At 42.3% G+C, this 21,640-nt stretch overlaps 2 protein-coding genes and 1 pseudogene across 5 annotated transcripts; 2 read left to right on the forward strand and 1 right to left on the reverse strand.

Moving 5' to 3' along the window:
- Positions 1 to 1,079: 1,079 nt before the first annotated feature.
- On the forward strand, positions 1,080 to 11,572 carry LOC137893489 (UDP-glucuronosyltransferase 2C1 pseudogene; annotated as a pseudogene).
- On the reverse strand, positions 1,358 to 8,203 carry LOC137893488 (ubiquitin-conjugating enzyme E2 Q2-like). 4 transcript variants are annotated; one of them, XM_068738899.1, is made up of 13 exons: positions 7,968 to 8,203; positions 5,911 to 6,015; positions 5,601 to 5,723; positions 5,466 to 5,522; positions 5,233 to 5,382; positions 5,056 to 5,140; positions 4,906 to 4,966; positions 4,736 to 4,826; positions 4,589 to 4,647; positions 4,008 to 4,056; positions 3,824 to 3,919; positions 3,220 to 3,286; positions 1,358 to 3,137 (listed from the first exon to the last, which is right to left on the reverse strand). In XM_068738899.1, exons 1-13 carry the CDS (start codon positions 8,124 to 8,126, stop codon positions 3,106 to 3,108), a joined length of 1,134 nt encoding a protein of 377 aa, XP_068595000.1. In that variant the 5' UTR covers positions 8,127 to 8,203; the 3' UTR covers positions 1,358 to 3,105. The 4 variants fall into 4 exon arrangements, with proteins under 4 accessions (XP_068595000.1, XP_068595001.1, XP_068594998.1 ...); XM_068738900.1 differs by having other exon boundaries at positions 5,218 to 5,382; XM_068738897.1 differs by having other exon boundaries at positions 5,233 to 5,385.
- Positions 11,573 to 12,645: 1,073 nt separating the features above from the next.
- LOC137893907 (neuroplastin-like) lies at positions 12,646 to 20,717 on the forward strand. Its single transcript, XM_068739360.1, has 8 exons — positions 12,646 to 12,736; positions 16,972 to 17,137; positions 17,213 to 17,307; positions 18,138 to 18,271; positions 18,745 to 19,018; positions 20,101 to 20,122; positions 20,409 to 20,485; positions 20,621 to 20,717. Exons 1-7 carry the CDS (start codon positions 12,646 to 12,648, stop codon positions 20,467 to 20,469), a joined length of 843 nt encoding a protein of 280 aa, XP_068595461.1. The 3' UTR covers positions 20,470 to 20,485; positions 20,621 to 20,717.
- The last annotated feature ends 923 nt before the right edge of the window (positions 20,718 to 21,640 follow it).

Raw genomic sequence — 21,640 nt, forward strand, 5'->3', positions numbered from 1 at the left:
CCCACTCGCCCCTACGTGTAAATGCTTAGACGACTACTTGTTTCTGAAGCTCTGGATTTCAGGCCTTAGTGTGTTATTCTGTGGCTGTTGTGTTGTTCTACGAGTATGTATAAATATGACATTTGTATGGCGGTGAATAGAATTCAAAATCATTTCCTGACGGAGCGAAAACGAGAGCGAGTCGCTCAAGTCTTCTTTGAAAGCTTCAACATTCAGTAGATGGTTCTTACGATAATCCAGTATTAGACTTGAAACAGAAGATTCCGTGTCGTCTCGTCCGACTGTAATGATGTGATCTAGATGTTTTTCTTTCTGTCTTTTGCACCACCCTGTTCTGTCTCAGATGGATGAGACTGAAGCACGTTTTTATGTCCTTTCATGGCTGCAAATTGTTTTTATGACTTTTTTTTGGTTACATTTAATGTTTGCACTTGTTTACATGTTCACATCAGTGCAAAAATAAATTAATGGTTAATCACAGTGGAGCAATATCAATGTGAATATATGAAACAGTAGAATAATCAGGATCAAGGCACGTCCTGCTGCACAGGCTTCAAATGTAGAAATGAAAAGTATTGATCGGAGCGAAAAAATGACTTAAGTGAGCGATCCGGTTTAGTTTAATTATGGCATAACATTTTCACCAGTAGATCCATCCGTCAATGATCATCTGTCATAGAAGCTTCAAGTTACATGGATCAATTACAAAAAGGAAGTCCAAAGTCGAACAGAAATACTTTTCTCTGTGAACGTTTGAGTCCAAACCTTTTGCCACATGTTCAAACAGGCAGGTGGCGTGACGATGGAATTTATAGCTGTATAAAAGCTTCTGAAAGGCACCCCCCCCCCATGTACTGTATGCTGTTTGGTATGTATGATCATGTACCATATAAGTTGATATATATACTTAAGATGAAGTAAATATTTGCGATGGACATTCGTTAGAAATGTGCAGATTATGTGAGTGAAATGTCAGAGGTGGCAGCGCCTCCATGGATGGAGTAAACGTGGAATACGATTTTGTGTATTACTTTTGTATTATTACATCTTACCCTAATAGATATTAAACAGTTCTTGTTGCATTCATTTTCATTATTAGTCTGCAGACAGGCCTTCCTCACACAACATCCAAGAATTAAAGGTCTTGCCATAAGATTCTTTTTATGGTTTGGGGAATATACTTGGAGAAAATTTCAAACTGCCAGTGAAAGGTCGACTGAAAGATAATGTGGTTGCAGTAGAATGATACGCCGCCCCCCGCCCCCCCCCCCCCCCACACACACACACACACACACACACATCCCAATTAGATGTCTGAAATCTTTCAGGGGACTCAAATAGACAAACCAACAAAACATATCTTAAAATTATTTATTCATAAACTTGATGCAAGTTTACAAATTACTGTACATGGTCAAAAGTTCCTCAAACAGGGGGGGGGGGGGAGGGGGGCAACAACTGTTGAAACCAGGAACTGAACGAGTGAGATGAAGGAATCTTTTGAGTCCAACCAGCATGGCGACACTGTCAAACGTCCGTCGTCTCTAAACATTCGCTCTGACCAGGGCTTCGGTGGCTCTGGTCAAGCAGCCGGAGCGCTGAACCTACAACCCTCCCGGTGTTTGTCCCAACTGTCCCGTCCTGCCCGACAATGCAGGACAATTAGAGGTGAGGACATACCTGGTCATCCTCCACTCTGCTGCATCAGACATGAAGGGCTGTGGACGTCTGGCGGGACAAAACACTTGACCCCGCCCCCACCCCAGTGCACAAACACCTTTATCAGGAACATTTAAAGAGTTCACCCTGAAATCAAATCTACGTCAGCACTCGGTAGGAAATAAACAAATACTACGGCGAGAACTGATGATGCTGATGAAAGACACGCGACCCATAATATTGTAAAGCTGGTTACACGTTCTGTTCTTGACATCCAACCGGTGCGTGCTCAAGATTAACGTCAGAACTGGGCCCAATCCGATCCGAGAAAAGAACCCAAACCCAACAGGTGCAGCTTCCTGCCTCTCCTACGTGTAGATTGTTACCTGAGTCGCCCTTCAGACACACTTTTGCAGACAAATATTCAATAAAGTTGGTTCAGTGTCTGTTCTGCAGTGCTGTTGAAGTGCTAGAATATATTGCGTGGTCAAAAATTCAAACAAGCAATTCAGGTCAGTTCTCTTCACACTGCAAGCAATTCTTCTTTAACACACACAAAGAAAATGGAGCAAAGCATGAACCTTATTCTGCTGTGGCAAAAGAAGACTTGCTGATGGAAGTGATGGATGTTTAGCCCCCCCCGAGAGGGGTTAAATGGAGACAGAATGGAGCATGTTAACTCTGTACATAATCCTCCAACCAGCTGAACGGAGCGCTAACAGAAATAAGGCAACACGAGCGCTGAAACTTTCCATCCAATAGAAGTCTCCGAATGTTGCCGATCAGACAGATCTCATTACCGTCTTCATAATATGCACCAACAATGTTCCGTGCCCATTGGCCCCATTTATTATAACTAATCTCTGCTGGATTAGATTATTTTTTGATTCATTTGTAGCATTGTGATTGCGCTCATTTTTAATAAAGCTTCAGGAATAAGAGTGCTGGGTCGTCTCAATTTAAAGAGAGGTTACAAAAAAAAATAATAGGAAAATTGGCTCATTTATTGTGTAATATCCTCAAATAACAAGAGAAAGTTGTACTTGGGAAAGAAAAGGTGCAGTGAGGCGCCGCTTCAAGAGCGTCAATGTCTACTTTAAAACTATTTATAAAGCCCACTTTGTCAAAGCAGCTGAACAAAAACCACTTCTCCACACTTAAAGGGAGAAGGATTTTTTCTTAAGACAAATGAGCATATTGAGAAAACAGGACTATTGACGCTCTGACATCCTCCTCCTCCTCTTCCTCACTGCAGCACTGAGGGCCAAGTGGTACCAGAATAAAGTCTCTCCTAGAGCGGGGCAAAGGAATCCTTGTCAGAGGAGCCGGAGACATGGTTTCCATGAGAAAGATGATACAGTCCCAGTAAATCGGGGGGGGTAATCCAAATCAAATAAGATACTTTGAGCCAAAGACATGTTCTCAGTGCATAGCGGCAGCAGCGCCTTATCCGTCCTCCTTAGGTGGTGTGTACCATCCTGGGAAAACACAAGCAGACACCGTTTGGATCCGTAATTCCGTGTTTACGACGTTCCAGAAGTTTGGAAATATTCCACTCACCATTCTTTTCATGAACCTGCACGAGGGACTTGTACGACTGTTGTGCTCTGACAAGATTGTACTGGTTCTACAAAAACAAAAAACAAACACATGCTCTGCTCAATGTGCACAAAGATCTTGCCGTTATGTAGCGGAAGCACGGAGACAAGGAACCAGAATGGAAACGAGCTTGTTGTTTTTGGGGAGAGAGTTTGAGACGGTGCTGCAGCACTAGAGCGCTAAAAAAAGGCATAAATGAGAAATATAAAACAAGGTGGCGAAGTCAGCCTCTGTCAATCGGAGAAGGCAACGAGTGCATCTTTGTGGTTTAAGGACACGGCGAGTGACTCTGAGATGGACAGTATGGCGTCAGAAGAGCTGTAAAGCGCTCATCATCACCTTCATCACTGCACAGCAAATGTATCTTCATCATTCAAGTATCTTCAATCGCGAGTACTCTGCTCCGCTCTCACGTATTAGTCTCGTAAAGTGATCATTATTAGTTCTGTATCGATACTGCTTTATTATTACTGTATTATCACTTGATTTTCTACCAAACTGAAAAATGAATGCCGGTAGTAACTTTGAATGAGATACCGAGAGCTGATCAATAACATCTCCTTACCTTATTGGCTCCAAACTGCACTCTGGCTTTTCCTTTAACGAGAGTTGCATTGATCTGCATAATAACAGACTCTATGGAATAGGCACTGCTCCAGCCCTGGGAGGAAAGAAACAAAACAAAAAGAGGAACCACTGAATATTTAGGGTAAATGAAAATGAAAATGCTTCAAACTCCTTTTACATACCTGTTTTGTCAGGAGTTCCATGCACAAGGCTCCTCCCACTAGAACATAACTGAAAATAGAAAGAAAGCCATGGAGAATAAGTCAATTAATAGTATGTATATTAACATTGAAGTCATTTAACATGATATATAAGAGGAGGAAAGTATTACCCTGAACTTTCACAAATTTGCTATGCTTCAAATTGATTTCATTTACTTTGTGGAGCAAATTTGAATTTCCACAAATACATCATTTTATATTGCATTTTATTATACATGGATGCACGAAAAATGAATGGAATTTACACAGAAATGTGCTTAAACCCATTATTAATGACTTCCAGATGCGGTGTAAATACTGACGAAAGGATTTTGTTCATGTGTTTGATTTACTGGTTCATTCTGATTCTTTTATTCACATCTTCCGAGTCGGGGATATTAATTTGCAGCTAATCAAAAAAAACAAACAAACTGTACTTTGCAGTAACATTACAAGATCCAAAGAAGTCCGAACCGCATTTTCCTCCATTAATAAAGTAAATGCCCCCCCCCCCCCCCATCAAGGTGCACACGACAAATGTGTAAAGGACTGCACACACTCACCCTCCAGAGAGCACTGGCGAGACGACCCGTACAAAAGGTGGGTCGAAAGGAAAATTATCCTGTCGCACAAAGAAACAAAACAACCTCAGTCGGATGAAAACGCAAGCCCTTCTGAAAAAATGACAGAAATATAAGCACAGGACTGACTTTATAAGAGAAATTGAGCAGAATGTAGTCCACGCCTTCCTTTTCTTTTAAGACCTGCAAGTCACTATGCAAAGGACTGTCTGGGTCAACCCTGCAATAAAGAGCAAGTCAGATCCGATGGAAAACAATCCACGTCGGCCAAGTCGGAAGGTTTCGGTGCATGAACTTACGTCCGTAACTTGACGTGCCATTCGTAAAGAACGTCGCCGACTAATTCAACCGAATAAATACCTGTGAAGGACAGGGACGCGCCTTAGCTTCCGTTTGCCGGTAGGATTTTAGAACAGTAACCGCTGTGTGGGAATGTGTCGTGCAGTCACCCGTCTTGTAGCTCTGTGATCTGTAGATCTCCTTGAGTTCCTTCATTAGGCGGTCTGACGCTTGCACGGAGCCGGACACCGCACCCTGAAACAGGAAACGAGGGCTGAGAATCATAACCTATTATGGGATGATGATGATGATTATTTTACAGTCTACCAAGCTGAATAAATACGTACATTCAAGTAATCTTGTCTCTGGTTTTTACGAATCTTCTCCAAGATAGCCAGATTTTCTTTTTCAATCCCGTCGTCTTCGGACTTTTTCCCATCGGCAGGCTCCTCTTCTTTCATGTCGTAATGGTCCAGGTCTTGATCTAGGTCAATGTCCTGCTACCAATGCATTGATCGTAATTAGAAACAAGGAGCCCAGGAAATTAGGCCATTAAGATGTAAACAATCCATATAAATACCTCTCCCATTTCTTCCTCATCCTCCTCTTCAGACGTCACGTCATCCGACGGCCCATGCTGCAGTGTAGGGACGCGATGAGTTGACACATGCCGAGAGTTCAACCAGAAACACATGCAGTTTTACGACTCGAGTACCTTTCTGTCTTGGGTGATCGGCCCAGCAGGTAGAGGCTGATCAAGCATTTCTACATCTGGATGTTGAGGCAGATTGTAAAGCCGGCAGAGATCACAAATGAGACGCTTCAACTGCTGAAGGAGCTGGAGGCAAAAAAATAATAAAAATAAATAATCTGAACAATTATCTACAGCTTCTAATTTTAAGACACTTAACTTTTGTAACTTCAAACACGGATCGGCACAAGAACTAAAACCAAACTAGGGATGACGAAACAGGAGACTACCATCCACGATGAGATGTCAGCGAGACTCACATCAGCCAACTCACCAAAGTGCTGCCTTTTCTCACATCTTCCAAACGCTCCAACACTTCAGCAAGACTCGGATCATCGGAGTCAACGAACCATATGGGGGCGGTTGAGGGGTAGGATTCCTGCAACACAGGCCACAGTTAAAACAGTTCAACATTCTACATCTCGTGGATGAAACAGCGCTAGCTGCAGCAAGCTGTGTTTTTATTTACTACATCACACCAGCTCCTTTCCCTCTCACGGCCCACCATGGTAAAGGGTCAACAAAACACTTTTCTGGGATCAAACACCAACTATCATGAAGTCAAATTCAAAGAGCTCACATTGGACGATGTCTGATATCCTTTGTTTACAAGTAGCTGTGCAATAGAACATGAGAATGTACCACCACAGATACATAAAAAACAGAAAGCCTTCCTAAACCCGACTAACTAATGTTTTGGAGGAAGAATGTCAAACTGTGGTCTCCTTGAGGTTATGCTGATTTAAAGGTGCTGCAGACAGACTTGGCATCAGCCTCAAAATGACAACAACAACCGAACAAACCCGGCTGCGTCCGTGCCGTAGCGGAATGTGTGCACATGTTTTTTTGCAAGTTCTAATACTTCAACAATGCAAATGCAATTTAGTGACTTGAGGTGTGCGATGAAAGTGGTATGTTTAGGTTACCGCTAGTCATGCACTCGGGCACTCAAATGGTGACGTGTACAAAAATAATAAGAGCCACCGTAGACAAAGACCTTTATGAACAAAGCTGCAAGGTTTATAATCTAAGATCTTCTTCCTGGGCTGGAACTTGTTCAGTCGGTGGCGTCGAGGCCACCGGTTATGATTTGGCCCACGGCCCTTTTCCCACAGGTCTTCTCACTTCTTGCTCAATTTAAGCTCTCCCACATTTCCTGTCAACTCTATAAAATATTAATAAAAAGGCTGCAAAAAATGCCCAACAGACAACTAAAAAAAAATTAAAAAGGGATCGACAGGTTTACAGGACTGCTGACTGTTGAACTTGATCTTATCAATGCAATAGACCACAGTTTTGTAATGGTAAGCAGGAAACAGTTCTCCATAATAATAATATACTACATATGTAGGATGAGAACCACACACAAGTCTCAGACACCCACAACAAGGAAGGAAATGTTTTCCACCAACGCCTTACGTGGCATTGTGTGAAATATCTACTGCTGATTGGATTGACAACTTGCTGGTTGTTTACTTATTATTGATTACTTGTGTAAACCATTATTTCGAATCACACATTAATTAGTTTTTCCCCTGACAGCAGCAGTCGATCCAAGAACGATTCTGTGTTGAAGCCATTACAGAATGGACTTCAAATGTAATTCAAGAACATTTTTCATTCAATTTAAAAGCATAAAAAAAAGAATCACCATTGTTGTTTTATTCAAGAGTTTTATCATAAAGCAGACTCTAAATCACACTCTTTCCACAAATGCGGTCCTGTTAAAGGAATCATTAAGCTTTACTGCTAGTAAATTCGTCAGATGAATCAGTTTATCGATAAGAAAAAATGTATTTACTGAAAAGCTACAACGCAAAGCTACAAGTAAACAACGTTCCGTAAACTGCCTTAGAGCTAATTAAAAAATAAACACATAAAAAAAAAAGGTACATTTAGCAGTATACCTGTTCACGTAAACATAGCTAAAAAAGAAAGGTTAAGTTGCTAAAACTAGAGTAAGTTTAGGGGTTAAACAAAATGCGTAGGTTGGGTAGTTAGAAAGTTAGCAGCTGTGGTTCTGCTAACGAGACAAGCTAGCGTCGACGTTACTTTCAATTAACAGTGCTAGCTAAAGCTACCGCAGCGTAGTTACTAACGACGCTTTATTTTACTTTTTCCTGGTGAAAATAAGACGCGGTTCTAAATGTTTTTCTTTAACCATCGGGGTGAATTAAATTCCGGGTGTCTGAACCCAACTTGAAGGCGATCGGTTAACACTTTGTTCGCGTTTCATTTGTAAACACGGACCCTTCTCCCCCGGCTGATTCTGCTTTCCAGCGGTCGGGCTGCGTTAGCTTGTGCGCAGCGCAGCGCCGGCCTCGGACTCACCGTGATGTTGCAGTGGATGATCAGCAATTTCTCCCGGGTTACGTTGAATTGGCAACTGAGTTCGTCGGGTTTCCAGTCGATTATTCGGAAACGTTCGTGGTTCGGGTCAAAAATCGACTCCAAAAACTTCAATTCGGCTTTCAGCCCCGAAACAGACATCTTCTACTCATCTCAAAGCACCAAGGCCGCTGGCAGAGGGGAAGTCGGGGCGGGATGTGACCGCGCAGGCGAGTCGCTCGACGGATCTCGCATTTTAGCGTGAGAACAACAACAAAAGGCTGCAGGGTGAGGTTCGTGATGCAGGCAGAGTCACGCGTGTCTGACACGCAACTTATATTTAATTCATTTTGTTGTTGTTATTATTCTCTTATTGCCATGTTAAATATCTGACACTAATTCCACTACAATATTAGGTGAAAGCGTTTGAAATAATTTTTTATATTGTCATTTCGCATCTGTGGCGTAATTTATTTTTAATTTATTGTTATTTAGCATCTGTGGTGTAATGTTTTTTTATTTATTTTTTATTGTTATTTTGAACCAATTGAGTAATTTAATATTGGTTTTATTTTTATTTGTATTGTTAAATGTCGATGATTTATGTACCAAGGACTTTCAACAGAAACAAGACCGCAAGGGATTTTTTGAAATGCTCCTCTTAGACAGGATGTTTGACTGTATTTGTACTGTAATACATGCTACTGTGTGACTGTACTTGTACCCTAACATTCTATCTAATAAATATATTCATCATCATCATCATCATCATCATATTTGTGCGACACAATTTCCCAAAAAGTTGGTCTGTAATATAAAATGATAAAAAACATACTGAAATTATTAGATTAGATAGACACGGGTGTTAAAAAGTGTCCCCCCATTACTTATTATTATTTTATTTTTTTACATTTTTGTCACACTCAGATCATCAAGCAGATGTAAATATTATTCAAAGACAACAAATGTAAACACGAAATCCAGTTTTTAAATTCAGGTTTTTATTACTAAGGGAGAAAAATAAATAAATAAAAATGTACACGGCCCTGTGTGGAAAAAGTGAGTGACCCATAACCTAACCAACCCAACTCTAACTCTAACCTTAACCCTAATTTACTTGTTAGAAATCTCTATCTCTAATATTATATATGATATATATTATTAGGCTGAAACTCAAGTGTACCCATATTTTTTAGAAAAATATCAACAATATCCGGAATCCGGATCAGAAATTCAGATTCAGAATACTTTACTAATGCCAAAGGGAAATTCCTGAAATTCTGTGGTAAGCTAGAGATCCCCATCCTACACAAATGTCAAAGTGATCTAGAATCCAGGCTCTCTTTTGGATCATTACTCAAATGTAATCATTTGTTCCTGGTAATATTCCCAACATTTCCTGAAAATGTAATAAAGATATGTCCCTACAGCCTTATCTTTGTTGAGTGCACTGACTTGACACTAGATGGCACCCACACATAAATGTGTGTGTGCAGCTACACGTTCCAGTTCTCTGTGCAGCTCCCTTATCTTCAACAGTACACACCTTTTAGAGCATGAGTAGGTGCATAGTTCAGCTAGTCCTGTTTTTGAAGGACTGGCTACAGGGTGCATTCTCTACATCTGTGCACAAAGACCTTATTCTGCAATTCCACATTTGAAGTCGTATAATCTTCCTGTTCTTGGAGATTTCGGTAAGTGCTAAAAAAAGAAAAGAAAAAATGATGTTATGTAAGTAAAAGCAGCCATGGCATATTTTGTGTTTTCTTTAAACATGAAGTGAAACAAAAGGGCAACATTTCGCTCAGAAATGAAGAAGCATAGAATACTCAAAGGGCAAGGAGTTAAGTTAAATTCATTGACAGTACTTGAGTAAATGCATCTATTTGTTTACCACCGCTGTATTTCCGTACTGTGACTGTAAGCAAACACGTAGAAACCAGACGCGCTTGTCGTCTCTTATCGACTTGCTTTTGTGTATTTCTCAGTCTCTCTTGGACTTCAGCATGCAGGTGCTTCATTCCTCTCTCACCACCTTTGTCCTACTCTTCATCCGAGCGCCCAGTTCATTTGGGGGTAAAATCCTTGTTTTCCCATTGGACGGAAGCCATTGGGTAAACATGAAAGTGCTCATAAAGGAACTGCACACCAAAGGCCATGAGGTCACTGTGATCCGGGCTCCTGATAGCTGGTACATCAGCGAGACGTCTCCTCTCTACACCTCTCTGACTCTTACCGGCCGTAATGGATTTGAGCAGAACTTCGAAACCTTTCTGTCTCAGCAGCTGGAGCTCCGGCTCCAGCGCACGCACGCCTCCGTTTGGTCTCGCGTCAGGAATCACATTGAGAGTCAAAGGGTGACGGTGGAGCAGTTCTTTGACTTCCATAAAGGAATGAGTGAGATGATCAGTCAGATGTTTGAGGACCAGAACTTCATGCAGTCTTTACACAAAGCCAAGTATGACGTGGTTTTGACTGACCCCGCCATCGGCGGAGGGGCGATGCTTGCGCGTTGGCTCAAACTCCCCCTCGTTTATAACGTGAGGTGGACCATTCAAGGTGAAGCTCATCTTCTTATTGCCCCCTCACCTCTGTCATACATTCCTTTCACTGCTACAGAACTCACAGATAAAATGAGCTTCCCTCAACGACTGTTAAATGTTTTATCTTATTTCCTTGGGATGTACTTGCAATCATACATCTCAGAAGGTCACTACAAGCCATTAGTGGAGAAATACTTCGGTCCTGATGTGGATTACTCTACGTTTTACCTGGATGCTGATATATGGCTCATGAGGAATGATTTTGTCTTTGAATTTCCACGCCCAACAATGCCAAATATAGTCTACATGGGTGGTTTTCAGTCTAGCCCCCCAAAGCCACTACCTGCAGACCTGGAGGAGTTTGTCCAGAGTTCTGGAGACCATGGGGTCATTCTGATGACCTTAGGGACTTTAGTTGGAGGGCTTCCCCAACATGTCACTGAGGAGATTGCAGCAGCCTTCGCCCAGTTGCCTCAGAAAGTTGTGTGGAGGTATTCGGGACAAAGGCCAGCTAACCTTGGCAATAACACATTAATATTCAACTGGCTGCCGCAGAACGATCTCTTAGGACATCCAAAAACGAAAGTGTTTGTGACCCATGGAGGAACTAATGGAGTCCAGGAGGCAATTTATCACGGTGTTCCTGTGGTTGGACTTCCCTTACTCTACGATCAGCCTGATAACCTGTCCAGAATCAGAGCAAAGGGAGGGGCTGTGGTTGTGGATATCTCCATGCTCGATAGACACATCTTTGCAGATGCTCTGCTGACAGTTCTTAACGATTCCTCGTACGGAGAAAACATGCAGAGGCTCTCAAGACTGCACAAAGATCAGCCGATGAAACCGCTGGACCAGGCTGTGTTCTGGATCGAATACGTCATCAGACATAAAGGAGCCCGTCACCTGCAGGCACAGTCCATTAAAATGCCCTGGCTCGTTTACAACTCTGTGGATGTCATCGCGGCGTTATCTGCAGTTGTGTCGTTAATAGCGTTCGCCTGTATTTCAGTCGTAAGGTTACTGTGGAGGGTGATGTTTGTCAGGAACAAAGTTAAACGTCAATGAAATGTTGGTTTTGATTGTGAATTCCAAGAAGTCCCAAACATTAATTGTGAATGTATAATAAAAAATAGGAAAAGGAAGTTGTCTGTTGACATTAAGAAAGCTCAATCTAAGAAATATTAAAGGGCCAGATGTAATTGTTACCTAACACAAATACACGCAATAGTATAAATACTGATTTAAACCATATTTGGTGTAGACATTAATCAATAGATCAGCGGGCACTACAGTTTAAACCTGAAAGAAATGGAAACAAAATAGCTCTAGCTTGTCATTTCATGTAAAATTGTGTTTAGTGATCTATTGGGACAAATATTTTCTCATGGATGGTGGGTGCAAGGGCATTTCCTCAAGTTTAAAACGATAATTTGCTAATTTGCTATTAATGTGTCTAAAAGGAACACGTTTTAGGCACTAATCCATGAGACATCAGCTGCATTTGTGTTTTGCATGTAATAAGTGACTCCAACCCCAAGAAATGCTCAAAAGACAGTCCATTTTCTAATTTCACTGCTGTCATATATCTTGTCTGATGAAGACGTTATGATCCATCAGTAGACAAATTGATCACATCACTGAAGGACCCTTCAGCTCTATGAGGAAGTGAAAATAGAACTACAGTAAATACAACAATATATTGCAAATGTAAGAAATACATTTGTGGAACATTTGCAGGGAAAACCCATCCAGATTAAAATAAATGAGTACTATAGGGGTCGGGCTATTTTGTCACATTTTATGAATAGTTAAACTTCAGCCCTTGGCGCACGTAATATTGTCTTCATATTGACAACGCGACGTCCCCTCGTGTCCTCGAACGTCGAGAGAATCTCGCGAGATCCGGCCGCGTGAACTGGTCGTTAATAAGGTGGTTCCCTTGCCGCACCGGCTGACAGACAGCAGCAGAGAGCGCAGCGCAGCGCAGGTGGCGTCAGTGGGAAGGCTTCCCCCCCCCTCCCCCCACCCCGGTCAACCGAGCGACACTCTCTGCGTGGGGAGTGTGGAAGAATCCAGCACACATCATCATCATCATCATCAGGTCACCGGCTGGTATTCTCCATCTGCCACCTCCCAAGATGTTACCTGGCAGAGGAGGAGCTGCAGCCATGTCCTTCTCCGCGGTGATCCTCGGAGCCCTGATGCTGCAGTCCGTCTCCTCGCAGAACGGTAGGACAGGTGCTCTCCGAGGAGAAGACTCAATGCGTCTCACGCCACTGCGGCTTTTTCAGAAGGGATGCTGCTGCATGCCCGCATTTGTAATAAATGGCTACAAGACGGTCCTGGTATATATATATAAAAAAAAAGCCCTTTAGATTGTGGAGCCGCTCAATCAGCAAGGGCAAGTTCTGCTCATCAGTTGTGGGAACAGGTGAATGTGGGATGCGAGGATGGAGCTCAGAAACGCAGCATCCGGTAGAATCCTCTCTGCAGCAGCTCATGAATCCCCGTGCAATCAGAACGCAGGACCTTCAGAAGTGCTGCTCTGTAGATAGAATCAGTCCATTTTTGCTGCATGCTTCTATTTTTAGAGCCGAGATGCTGCACTTGGGAACCAGAGCTTTAATCCTTCTTAAAACACTCTTTTAACTCTTTGCTGCAGAATGACACCGATTGATCAGCAAGGCTTGTGCAAACGGCCTCATTCTTTGAATCTCGTCCCTGTCTTCAGTTCAGTGTAAACCCGTCTCAGTGTTGTCCAAGTGCAGCGCGCGTCCGCGTGGGAGTGAGAGAGGATCCATTCAACCATGGTCCTCCCTGGAGTTGACTGTGTGTGTAGGGAATTACACATCTCTTCCTGTAGACTTCCACACACACACACACACCCACTCCTAACATGTCTGCTTTGATCCACTCTCAAGAAATGAGTCAAGAAATGCAGCCTTCGATGAGAAAAAGGTGCATTTCTGTTTTTAAAAGAAGTGTAGTTTCGGTTGGCATGGCTACAGGCACATTAAATATTCATTGGATATGTATTTGTCTTGAATGTTGAGCATCCCGATGGCCCACTTGGGTTGAGCGTCACACGGATGCGAGGCGACCATCCTACTCACGCTGAGCTTTCTGTTCTGTGCTCCTTTTGGATGTTTCCATGCCAACATCAAGGACGTTTGGTCGGGTGTTGAAAAAAAACACCCTTTGAAAATGGAATCAGCCAATTGTTGCATCAATCAATTTGTTAATCTAATGGTGTTCTTTTTTTAAATGACTTAATCGATTATATTTGAAGTGGTGCCAATCATTTGTGACTAATCATTAAAAGACCGGTGATAAATTTCTCCACAGCTCAGTACTCTTTTTTTTTTTTTTTTTTTTTTAGCTGCATGGATAAAAATACACACAGTGTGTAAGAATAAAACTCTTTAATCCAACACATGAATCAGTTTCTAAACAGCATCAAAAGTTATCGCCGAAGCTCACAGTTATTTCAGTGTCAGATTTATTCTAGAACTATTTTGAATATCTAATTGTTCTTCATTTACAGCGCTCCATGTAAATATGTGCAAGATTGAAAAAAAATGACAGTGACGAATAATCCGGTGGCTGTGGCCTCCAGAGGTTCAGAACATGTGGATGATCAGGATAACGCATTGAAACAAAGCCACAGCATCAATGCCGTGAGTGAGTGGCGTCATTCGGACGTGTCCGGCACAGTGGCGAGCAGCGTCAGCGCTGCACGCTCAGCACTTTAAACGCATCCAGATATCCGAGATGGCAGGATGTGTCTCAGCAGTTCTGTGTCAGGAGCCGAGGTTTCAGCTTCAGCCCCTGTTTGGTTGTTTGGTTGTACTCGTACCTAATAAAAGGCATCATGCAGGAATTCATATGTGCCTGTAGAGGCGATGATGTCAGAGTAAGGGGAGCGCTATTCGGGGTCTGGTTGGCTGCTGTAGAGTTTAGTGGGGGGTCTTTCACCCACTCGGTCGCCCTAACCCTCTCTGAGCAGCCATGATCAGTTGCTTTACTTTTATTGCATTTAGTTTAGACACTTTTTTTCTGAAAGAGTCACATCACAGACGCTTTTCTGTCTCAGTCCTATATAGGAAAGATGTGACAAGGTCACTTGAAGGACTTTTAGTCCATATAATACCACAAAGTGGACAAACGTGAAGGCCCCAGAATGCAGACCTGAACTAGAAAAGCACGGAGAAGGTGCAAACCTCCACCAAGCCGCTCCTTCCCCTCCTAACTGGATTTACACCGCCCACACGGTGATCTGGATCATCATCAAAAGGTTCTAGATTGTTCAACCATGAAAAGTAAAAGTGAATCGGAGTTGATGTGCTTTTCCATAATCCTGCTAACCTCCTTGGCGGAGGTAATAAAATTTCCCAGGAGCAGCAGCAGTAACGGCTGAAACAGTTCTCAGGTCTGTTTGACAGTAAACCGTAAATTGAAGTTTTTTCATCCAAAATAAACCATTTTTAGTTTGTAGCTTCTGCGAAACTGTGACGGATATATTTCACTATTTTCATACATTCTGCCTTCACTTAGGACGTTATATTTTAGCTGTCTTTTTGTTTTGTTGTTGTTGTTATTTGTCTCACTCGTTAAATTCTAAAATGATTATGAATACGATATTTTGTTGATATTTGGTGGCTCATCATCATCATCATCTTTAAAGGCTTCTTGATTATGATTTTTTGTCTTTTGTCTTTTTCCCCTCTTCCGCCCTGAACTCCTTTTTTTTTTTTCCTTCTTGCGCTTTATGTTCCACCGCCGCCGCCAGCGGGCTTTGTGAAATCCCCCCTCTCTGAGACGAAGCTCACGGGGGACACCTTCGAGTTGTACTGTGACGTGGTGGGAAACCCCACCCCAGAAATCCAGTGGTGGTACTCTGAGCTCAACCGAGCCGATTCCTTCAGACAGCTGTGGGACGGCGCCCGCCAGCGGCGGGTGTCCATCGACACGGCGTATGGCACCAACGGCGTTAGCCTGTTGGGTGTCTCTCGGCTCACGTTGGACGATTGTGGGACCTATGAGTGCCGAGCCAGTAACGCGCCACGGCGTAATGACCTGCACCAAAACCCTGCCACGACTTGGATCCGAGCTCAGGCCACTATATTGGTTCTGCAGAGTGAGTGGTCGGTTTAGATTAGAAGAACCCACCCAGCTCACCTCTAGCCCGTGTGACTGTCCCCCCCCCAGCCTCTCCAGAGGACCATTCCTCTGTAGTGCGTTCCCTTCTACAAGAAGAAAAGTCATAATGCTTTCCAGCAAAGTCCAGTAGAATATGACCTTGAACCCGTAGAGCTCCATCACGTCCCGGTCTCATTATACTCCCTATTTCACTTTATCTCCTTTTAGCTCTTATGTTTTCATGTCCCCGAACTGAATATTATAAATATTTTTTACAATATTCAATTATATAATATAATGTGTTATTTTAATCGTTATTATTGTCCTATCTAGTTTTATTTCTGTCTTTTTTTCATGCAGACTGAGTTATTTTTGGTTTGACCTTGATCATAAGCTTTCACCAGTCCTTCTCTCCTCTTTCAACTATACCATCAGCAGGAAGTCCAAAACACACAAACTCCAGACGGAACAAAAAGAAATGTTGCTTATTTCTTAGGAACATTTCACAGTTATATTTACGATGAACACGTTTGACAGTTATGGATGATTTTATGCAAATGAAGTAGTTTGCTTTCGGCACCTATCTAAATCTATCAGTAGATATTAAGATACGTTACACTACAGTTTGTGACTACCAGTACTCATATTGAGTGTTTCACATGTACAAACAGGATGGAGTTAATCAGGATTAAGAACAACACAACACTCCAATTAAGATGGCGTTAAACTTTAATCCATGTGAGGATTTTCCACAGGTTGAATTTCACCCAGATACCAGAGTGTGTAGAGTTTCTGTCCGCGATTTAATCTCGTGCATTTCAAGCCAAGAGAGCTGCTGAGTAGCCTCAGAGGGGCACGAGGCCTTCATTTAGAGGCAGATCTACTCTTGGCTTCCACGATTAATACACACATAAATGCATTTCAGTTGCATCTTGTTCACAATATTATTCCAATCAATTAAATTATGCACAGCAAGTTTTTAATTCAATAAAATCAGAACTATAGAATCACTGCATCCACCTGACATAGTAATGATGAGTTAAAGTATTAATTTAAGCAGCATTTTGTACACTGTACAAAATGTAATTTGTAATTACAGTATATTATAATATTTTCTCTCTTCCGACTGAGAGGTTCATATCTCCCACCTTAAGAAAACAAAAAGATTGAAAAGATTTGTCCCATTTTTCAGCCCTATTCTGGGCTGTTGCGTCTGTCTGAATCCTTCCCGACTTGACGTTGTCCTCTTTAAACCCCCCCCCCCCCCCCCCCCTCACCTGTGACCCCCCAGCAAGCGCCACGTCTGCTCCGTGCCTCTCTTACAGAGCCGTCCATCTCCGCCTCTGAACACGCCATGCTTCCCGTGGAAGGCGACTCGTTCACAATGCAGTGCAACCTGACCAGCAGCCGCATCCCAGAGGAGAGTTTCTGGATGAAGAATGGGGAGGAGATTCCAGAATCACGAACCTCCAACAAGAATACAGAGTACAGGTGTGTGTGTGTGTGTGTGTGTGTGTGTACGTGGGAGAATTTTAAACACAGAGTTCACCCGAGGCTCTTCTGCAGGCTGAAAAAACCACGAGGGGATGACGCTGGAGTGTACATGTGTGTCTTCACCTTTGAGACGGTCCCACAAGCCAACGCCACCATTGAAGTTAAATGTAGGTGTTTCTTCTAAGCTACCGAGTGGCCTTGAGCACTCTCAGCTCCGTCATGTGACGACCTGTGAACTCAAATGGCTCTGCCGGCGGCTTTGACGCCTCCAGCGGACCAATGCCCAGCTCAGTGACAGCAGATGGTGTCTTGTTTGTCTGATGCTGAGAGATTAGGTCTCAGCAGCAAAATCTGGTCAGCGTTTTCTGCTGTCACGTCCGACGCCATGGGGGGAAAAATGCTATTTTGGATGTCTGTACCTGCCCTGATTCAGTGAAAGTTTATTTACGAGATATTATTTAATTGTGAGTTCTATCTGTCTTACAATTATTTAAATGTAAATTATATTTCACACGTCCGATACGATGGATAACTAGAAAAGCGATTGAAGAGCACGAACTTTCGCCAAGGCACAATAAATAAAAATAAATTCCTGGATCCACATGGCGATCCGGATCAGCATCAAAAGGTTCTAAGTTGTTTTCGCTATTTCTATACACCAACCATGAAAGTTGCACCTAATTTGCATGCTTTTGTTGGTTCTCGCTGGAGAACCCGGAGAGAACCCACACAGACACGGGGTGAACATGCAAACTCCTCACAAACAGGCCCCAAATTGGATTTGAACCCACAACCTTCTTGCTGTGAGGCAACAGCGCCACCCGACTTTAATTTCTGTTTTCCATAATTGTTGCTTACTGAAGTCAATAATTTAAAATGAAAAGCTTAAAAGCATGTTTTTAACACGAAATTAATGTTATGGTTTACAGGCAGAATGATTTTGTAGGTAAATGTATTCTAACAATCGTTATCGTTCTGCTTTTGGTCTTCGTTTCAGCTGCTCCTGAGATTACAGGCCACAAGCGTAGTGAGAATAAGAACGAGGGCCAGCTCGCCGTGCTCTACTGCAAGTCGGTGGGCTATCCTCACCCTGTCTGGACCTGGCGCAAGTTCGACAACGGCATTTACAGGGTATGGGATCTGACGCTTTCTGGCCACTTTATTGGGTACAGGCATTCAGTTGAATGCAATCTAATACAACAAACTGGCACCAAACTGCATTTAGAACTGGGGAACTGTAAACTGTCAAAGAGGAATTAACTGGATTATCAATCTGTGCTGTCGATCCACTTGATCTGTAACTCATGTTTAGTGCAATCCACAGGGTTTTCCCTTTGGTATTCAACTTTTTACGGTAAATCTTACATAAAATAGATTTTTTTTGGGTCATTTATACTAGAAATAACAACAACAATGAGAATGTCTGTGTCTGAAGCGCCATCATGGATGAAAAATCTTCTAATAATAGAAAACTAAAATCTGACATGGATTATTCATTTATCATTAAATATTATCAATCATAAATAGCACATATTGATGCGTATAGTCTCCTAACTTGATGTATCATTAAGTATTTGTTTATTTCCTTTCTTCTCCCTCAACAGGAAATTGACAACTCATCCGGCCGCTTCTTCATCAGCAGCAGAGACAACTACACCGAGCTCCACATTGCAAACCTGGACATCGGTTTAGATCCAGGCGAATACCAGTGCAACGCCACCAACGTGATCGGCAGCCGCGAGGAGAAGTCCGTGTTGAGGGTCCGCAGTCACTTGGCCCCCTTGTGGCCCCTCCTGGGCGTTTTGGCTGAGGTCATCATCCTGGTCGTCATCATCGTTGTCTACGAGAAGCGTAAGAAGCCAGAGGATTTACAGGACGGTGAGTCACCAGAGGAGGTGTTACCGATTTATCAGAGCAACATTCAGTTTGCACTTAGACGTCTGAATTTTATACAAAAAGTGTGCGAGCGACACACTCCGACAGTCATCTGACACTGAATTCAATTATTCAGTCCGGCGACGTGGCTCGATGGGTAGACTTTAATGTTGGAGGTCAAGTCTTTAATATTCATGAGATATATAACACTATGGTGTTGCAGTGGTGGACAGCTTCTATTATGGATGGCTCTCTAGGGACAGCGTGGCACGCTGAAGCTGTTACAAGCTAAACCTAAACCTTCAGGAGTTCAGCTATACCATAAGCGAGGCATCATCATTCTTGCCTGTGATGGTAAAAGTGCATGTCTTTAAATCCGGTTAACGTCAGCCATTGAGTGTTTTAACAGATTTGCTGTAATATCTCCCATCATCTCCCCTTTTCCTAATTTGCGCAACCCAAACCGTGTTTGTGGTAAGTGTGAGATTTTGCATGAATTTCAACGAGCATTCAGCCTCATCGTCTTCCAGTTGGCAGCCCAGCGCACAGCTCTGTTTCGCTCCCTCATTCATTCGTGTTGAGTGCAGTGTTTTCAGACGACTTTTATTTTGAAAAGCCCATCTTCTCGTCCCTGCATCAACGCCATGACAAGCGCTATGGTGAAATATGCATGCAGCGGAGCGTCTTCTCACTATATCGCTGCTCTTTATGTGCATGACAGCAGTATTTTCCAAAATGTGACTTTTTTCTCGTATGTACTTTTTTGACTTGTTTATGTATTTTTAATATGCATTTTAGTCCGTATTTAAATGCGTACTGTGTTTTTGTGAGCTTATGAGGAAGTTTTCCTGCAGCATGACAACTTCCTGTTTGCTCTTGTCCATCCCATAACACCTTCAGCACAAAGTCTAGTAGTGGAAACATGAACAAATCAAAAGTGCACCATATATAGGTCACGGCCACATGTTTTCATTCTTTATGCTTTCTGAAGAAGACACACAGCTCATCAACGTTAAGCAACGTCCTTGCAATTATGATTATTTTTTGCTCTTCATTTCTCCATATCTTTTCCCTTGTTGCTGCAGACGATGACCCAGCGGGACCAGTGTGAGTATTACACACCTCAGTGGTTTATCTTTGTGTAGTTTGGTGTCTCCACTACCTGAATATACAGTAATACAAGTATAATTTGTTCGTAACTTAAGTCGCTCGTATGTTGAGGTGTTATTGTATTTAAAACTCGAGGGGCTTACTTACACGGGGTTGATTTTTCTAATCGCCAACCAAATTGTATTTAATTAAAGCATGACTGATTCCTGACTGAAGACTTATCGTATCAATCAGATTTAAAGTCTGAACTGATTGTGTGTTTTTTTTAAACTACTGTCTAAAGGAAAACTAATTCAACCAACAACCACAAAGACAAGAACCTCCGGCAGAGGAACACAAACTGAGCAGGCTGTCTACAGAGTAAGCACTGATTTATTAAGAGGATGCCTCATTTATCATTCATATGCATTACATGCCTGTAGTCACGAATGACAGCACGAGCCACGAAGCAATACAAGACTGCGGCTCGATGATGAGCTCTCTCTCTGTTTGCAGGTTGGATCACACATGCATTGACCATATGAAGGTAAACAGGAAGGCAACCCTCACCAGTCAATCGAGGGGTTTTTCTACCAGTACGGATATGACGGAGTTACGTGAGGCATGCCTCATGATTGTGTTGTGTGAGCGTGCGAGGTCAGCATCTGCTCTAACAGTTATGGGATTGTAAAAAAAAAAATAGAACTATTGTTGCTGCATGCTGATTTATAATTTCCTCCTCTCCTCTGATCGTGTTCATCATTCTACTATACCTTTCAGATAATGCATGCGAAATGAAATGCTTTGCTTTTGGTTCTGTTCTCTGAAAGAGGCTTCATGTAGATAATCTGTGTGTTCTAGAGGAAAAACAAAACTGTGGCGTGCAAAAGAAAGCGCCACCGTATCCTGGTATGACTGATGTGTATTGTTCTATCACTCTGCTGCATACTAGTTTCATCGCTATTCCAGAAGGTATCTATTATTACATTTTAAGGGCTTTGCAATGTCCCTCTAACGAACCGTATGTATGTTCTGTATGTGTTAAAATGACTCTAACTATGATCAGAATTACGATAAAGATATTCATATTATACGATGCACTTAATGTTGATGAAAAACTGTATAAACCTACTTTAGGCGATCTGCTACTAATTACTGTAACATATTGTTTTATAAGTAAGTGCATTGTACAGCATGGCTATTATCCTATGCAATTATTATCCATATCAATATATTGAAAATCACTGCAGCTTTTCATTTCTCTGTGACGAAGCTTTAAACTAGTAGGATCACCGTAGAGCGTTGATAGAGCTGCATGAAGCATCCACGGGCGTGTCTGAAGCGGGCGACGGAGGCCCACGTCTGAGCCGATGACATGTGAAGCAAATTATCATTTTTAAGAATAAATATATATATATATAAAAATAAAAATAACATTTGTCTTTGTTGGTTTATTTATAAAAACAAAGCAGACCTTTTCTGCTGTGATTTATGCACAGAGGGGGGCGGGCAGGAAAATAAAGCATGTGGGCAACA

The sequence above is a fragment of the Brachionichthys hirsutus genome, chromosome 5 (genome assembly GCF_040956055.1).
Source record: "Brachionichthys hirsutus isolate HB-005 chromosome 5, CSIRO-AGI_Bhir_v1, whole genome shotgun sequence".
Classification (NCBI taxonomy): domain Eukaryota; kingdom Metazoa; phylum Chordata; class Actinopteri; order Lophiiformes; family Brachionichthyidae; genus Brachionichthys; species Brachionichthys hirsutus.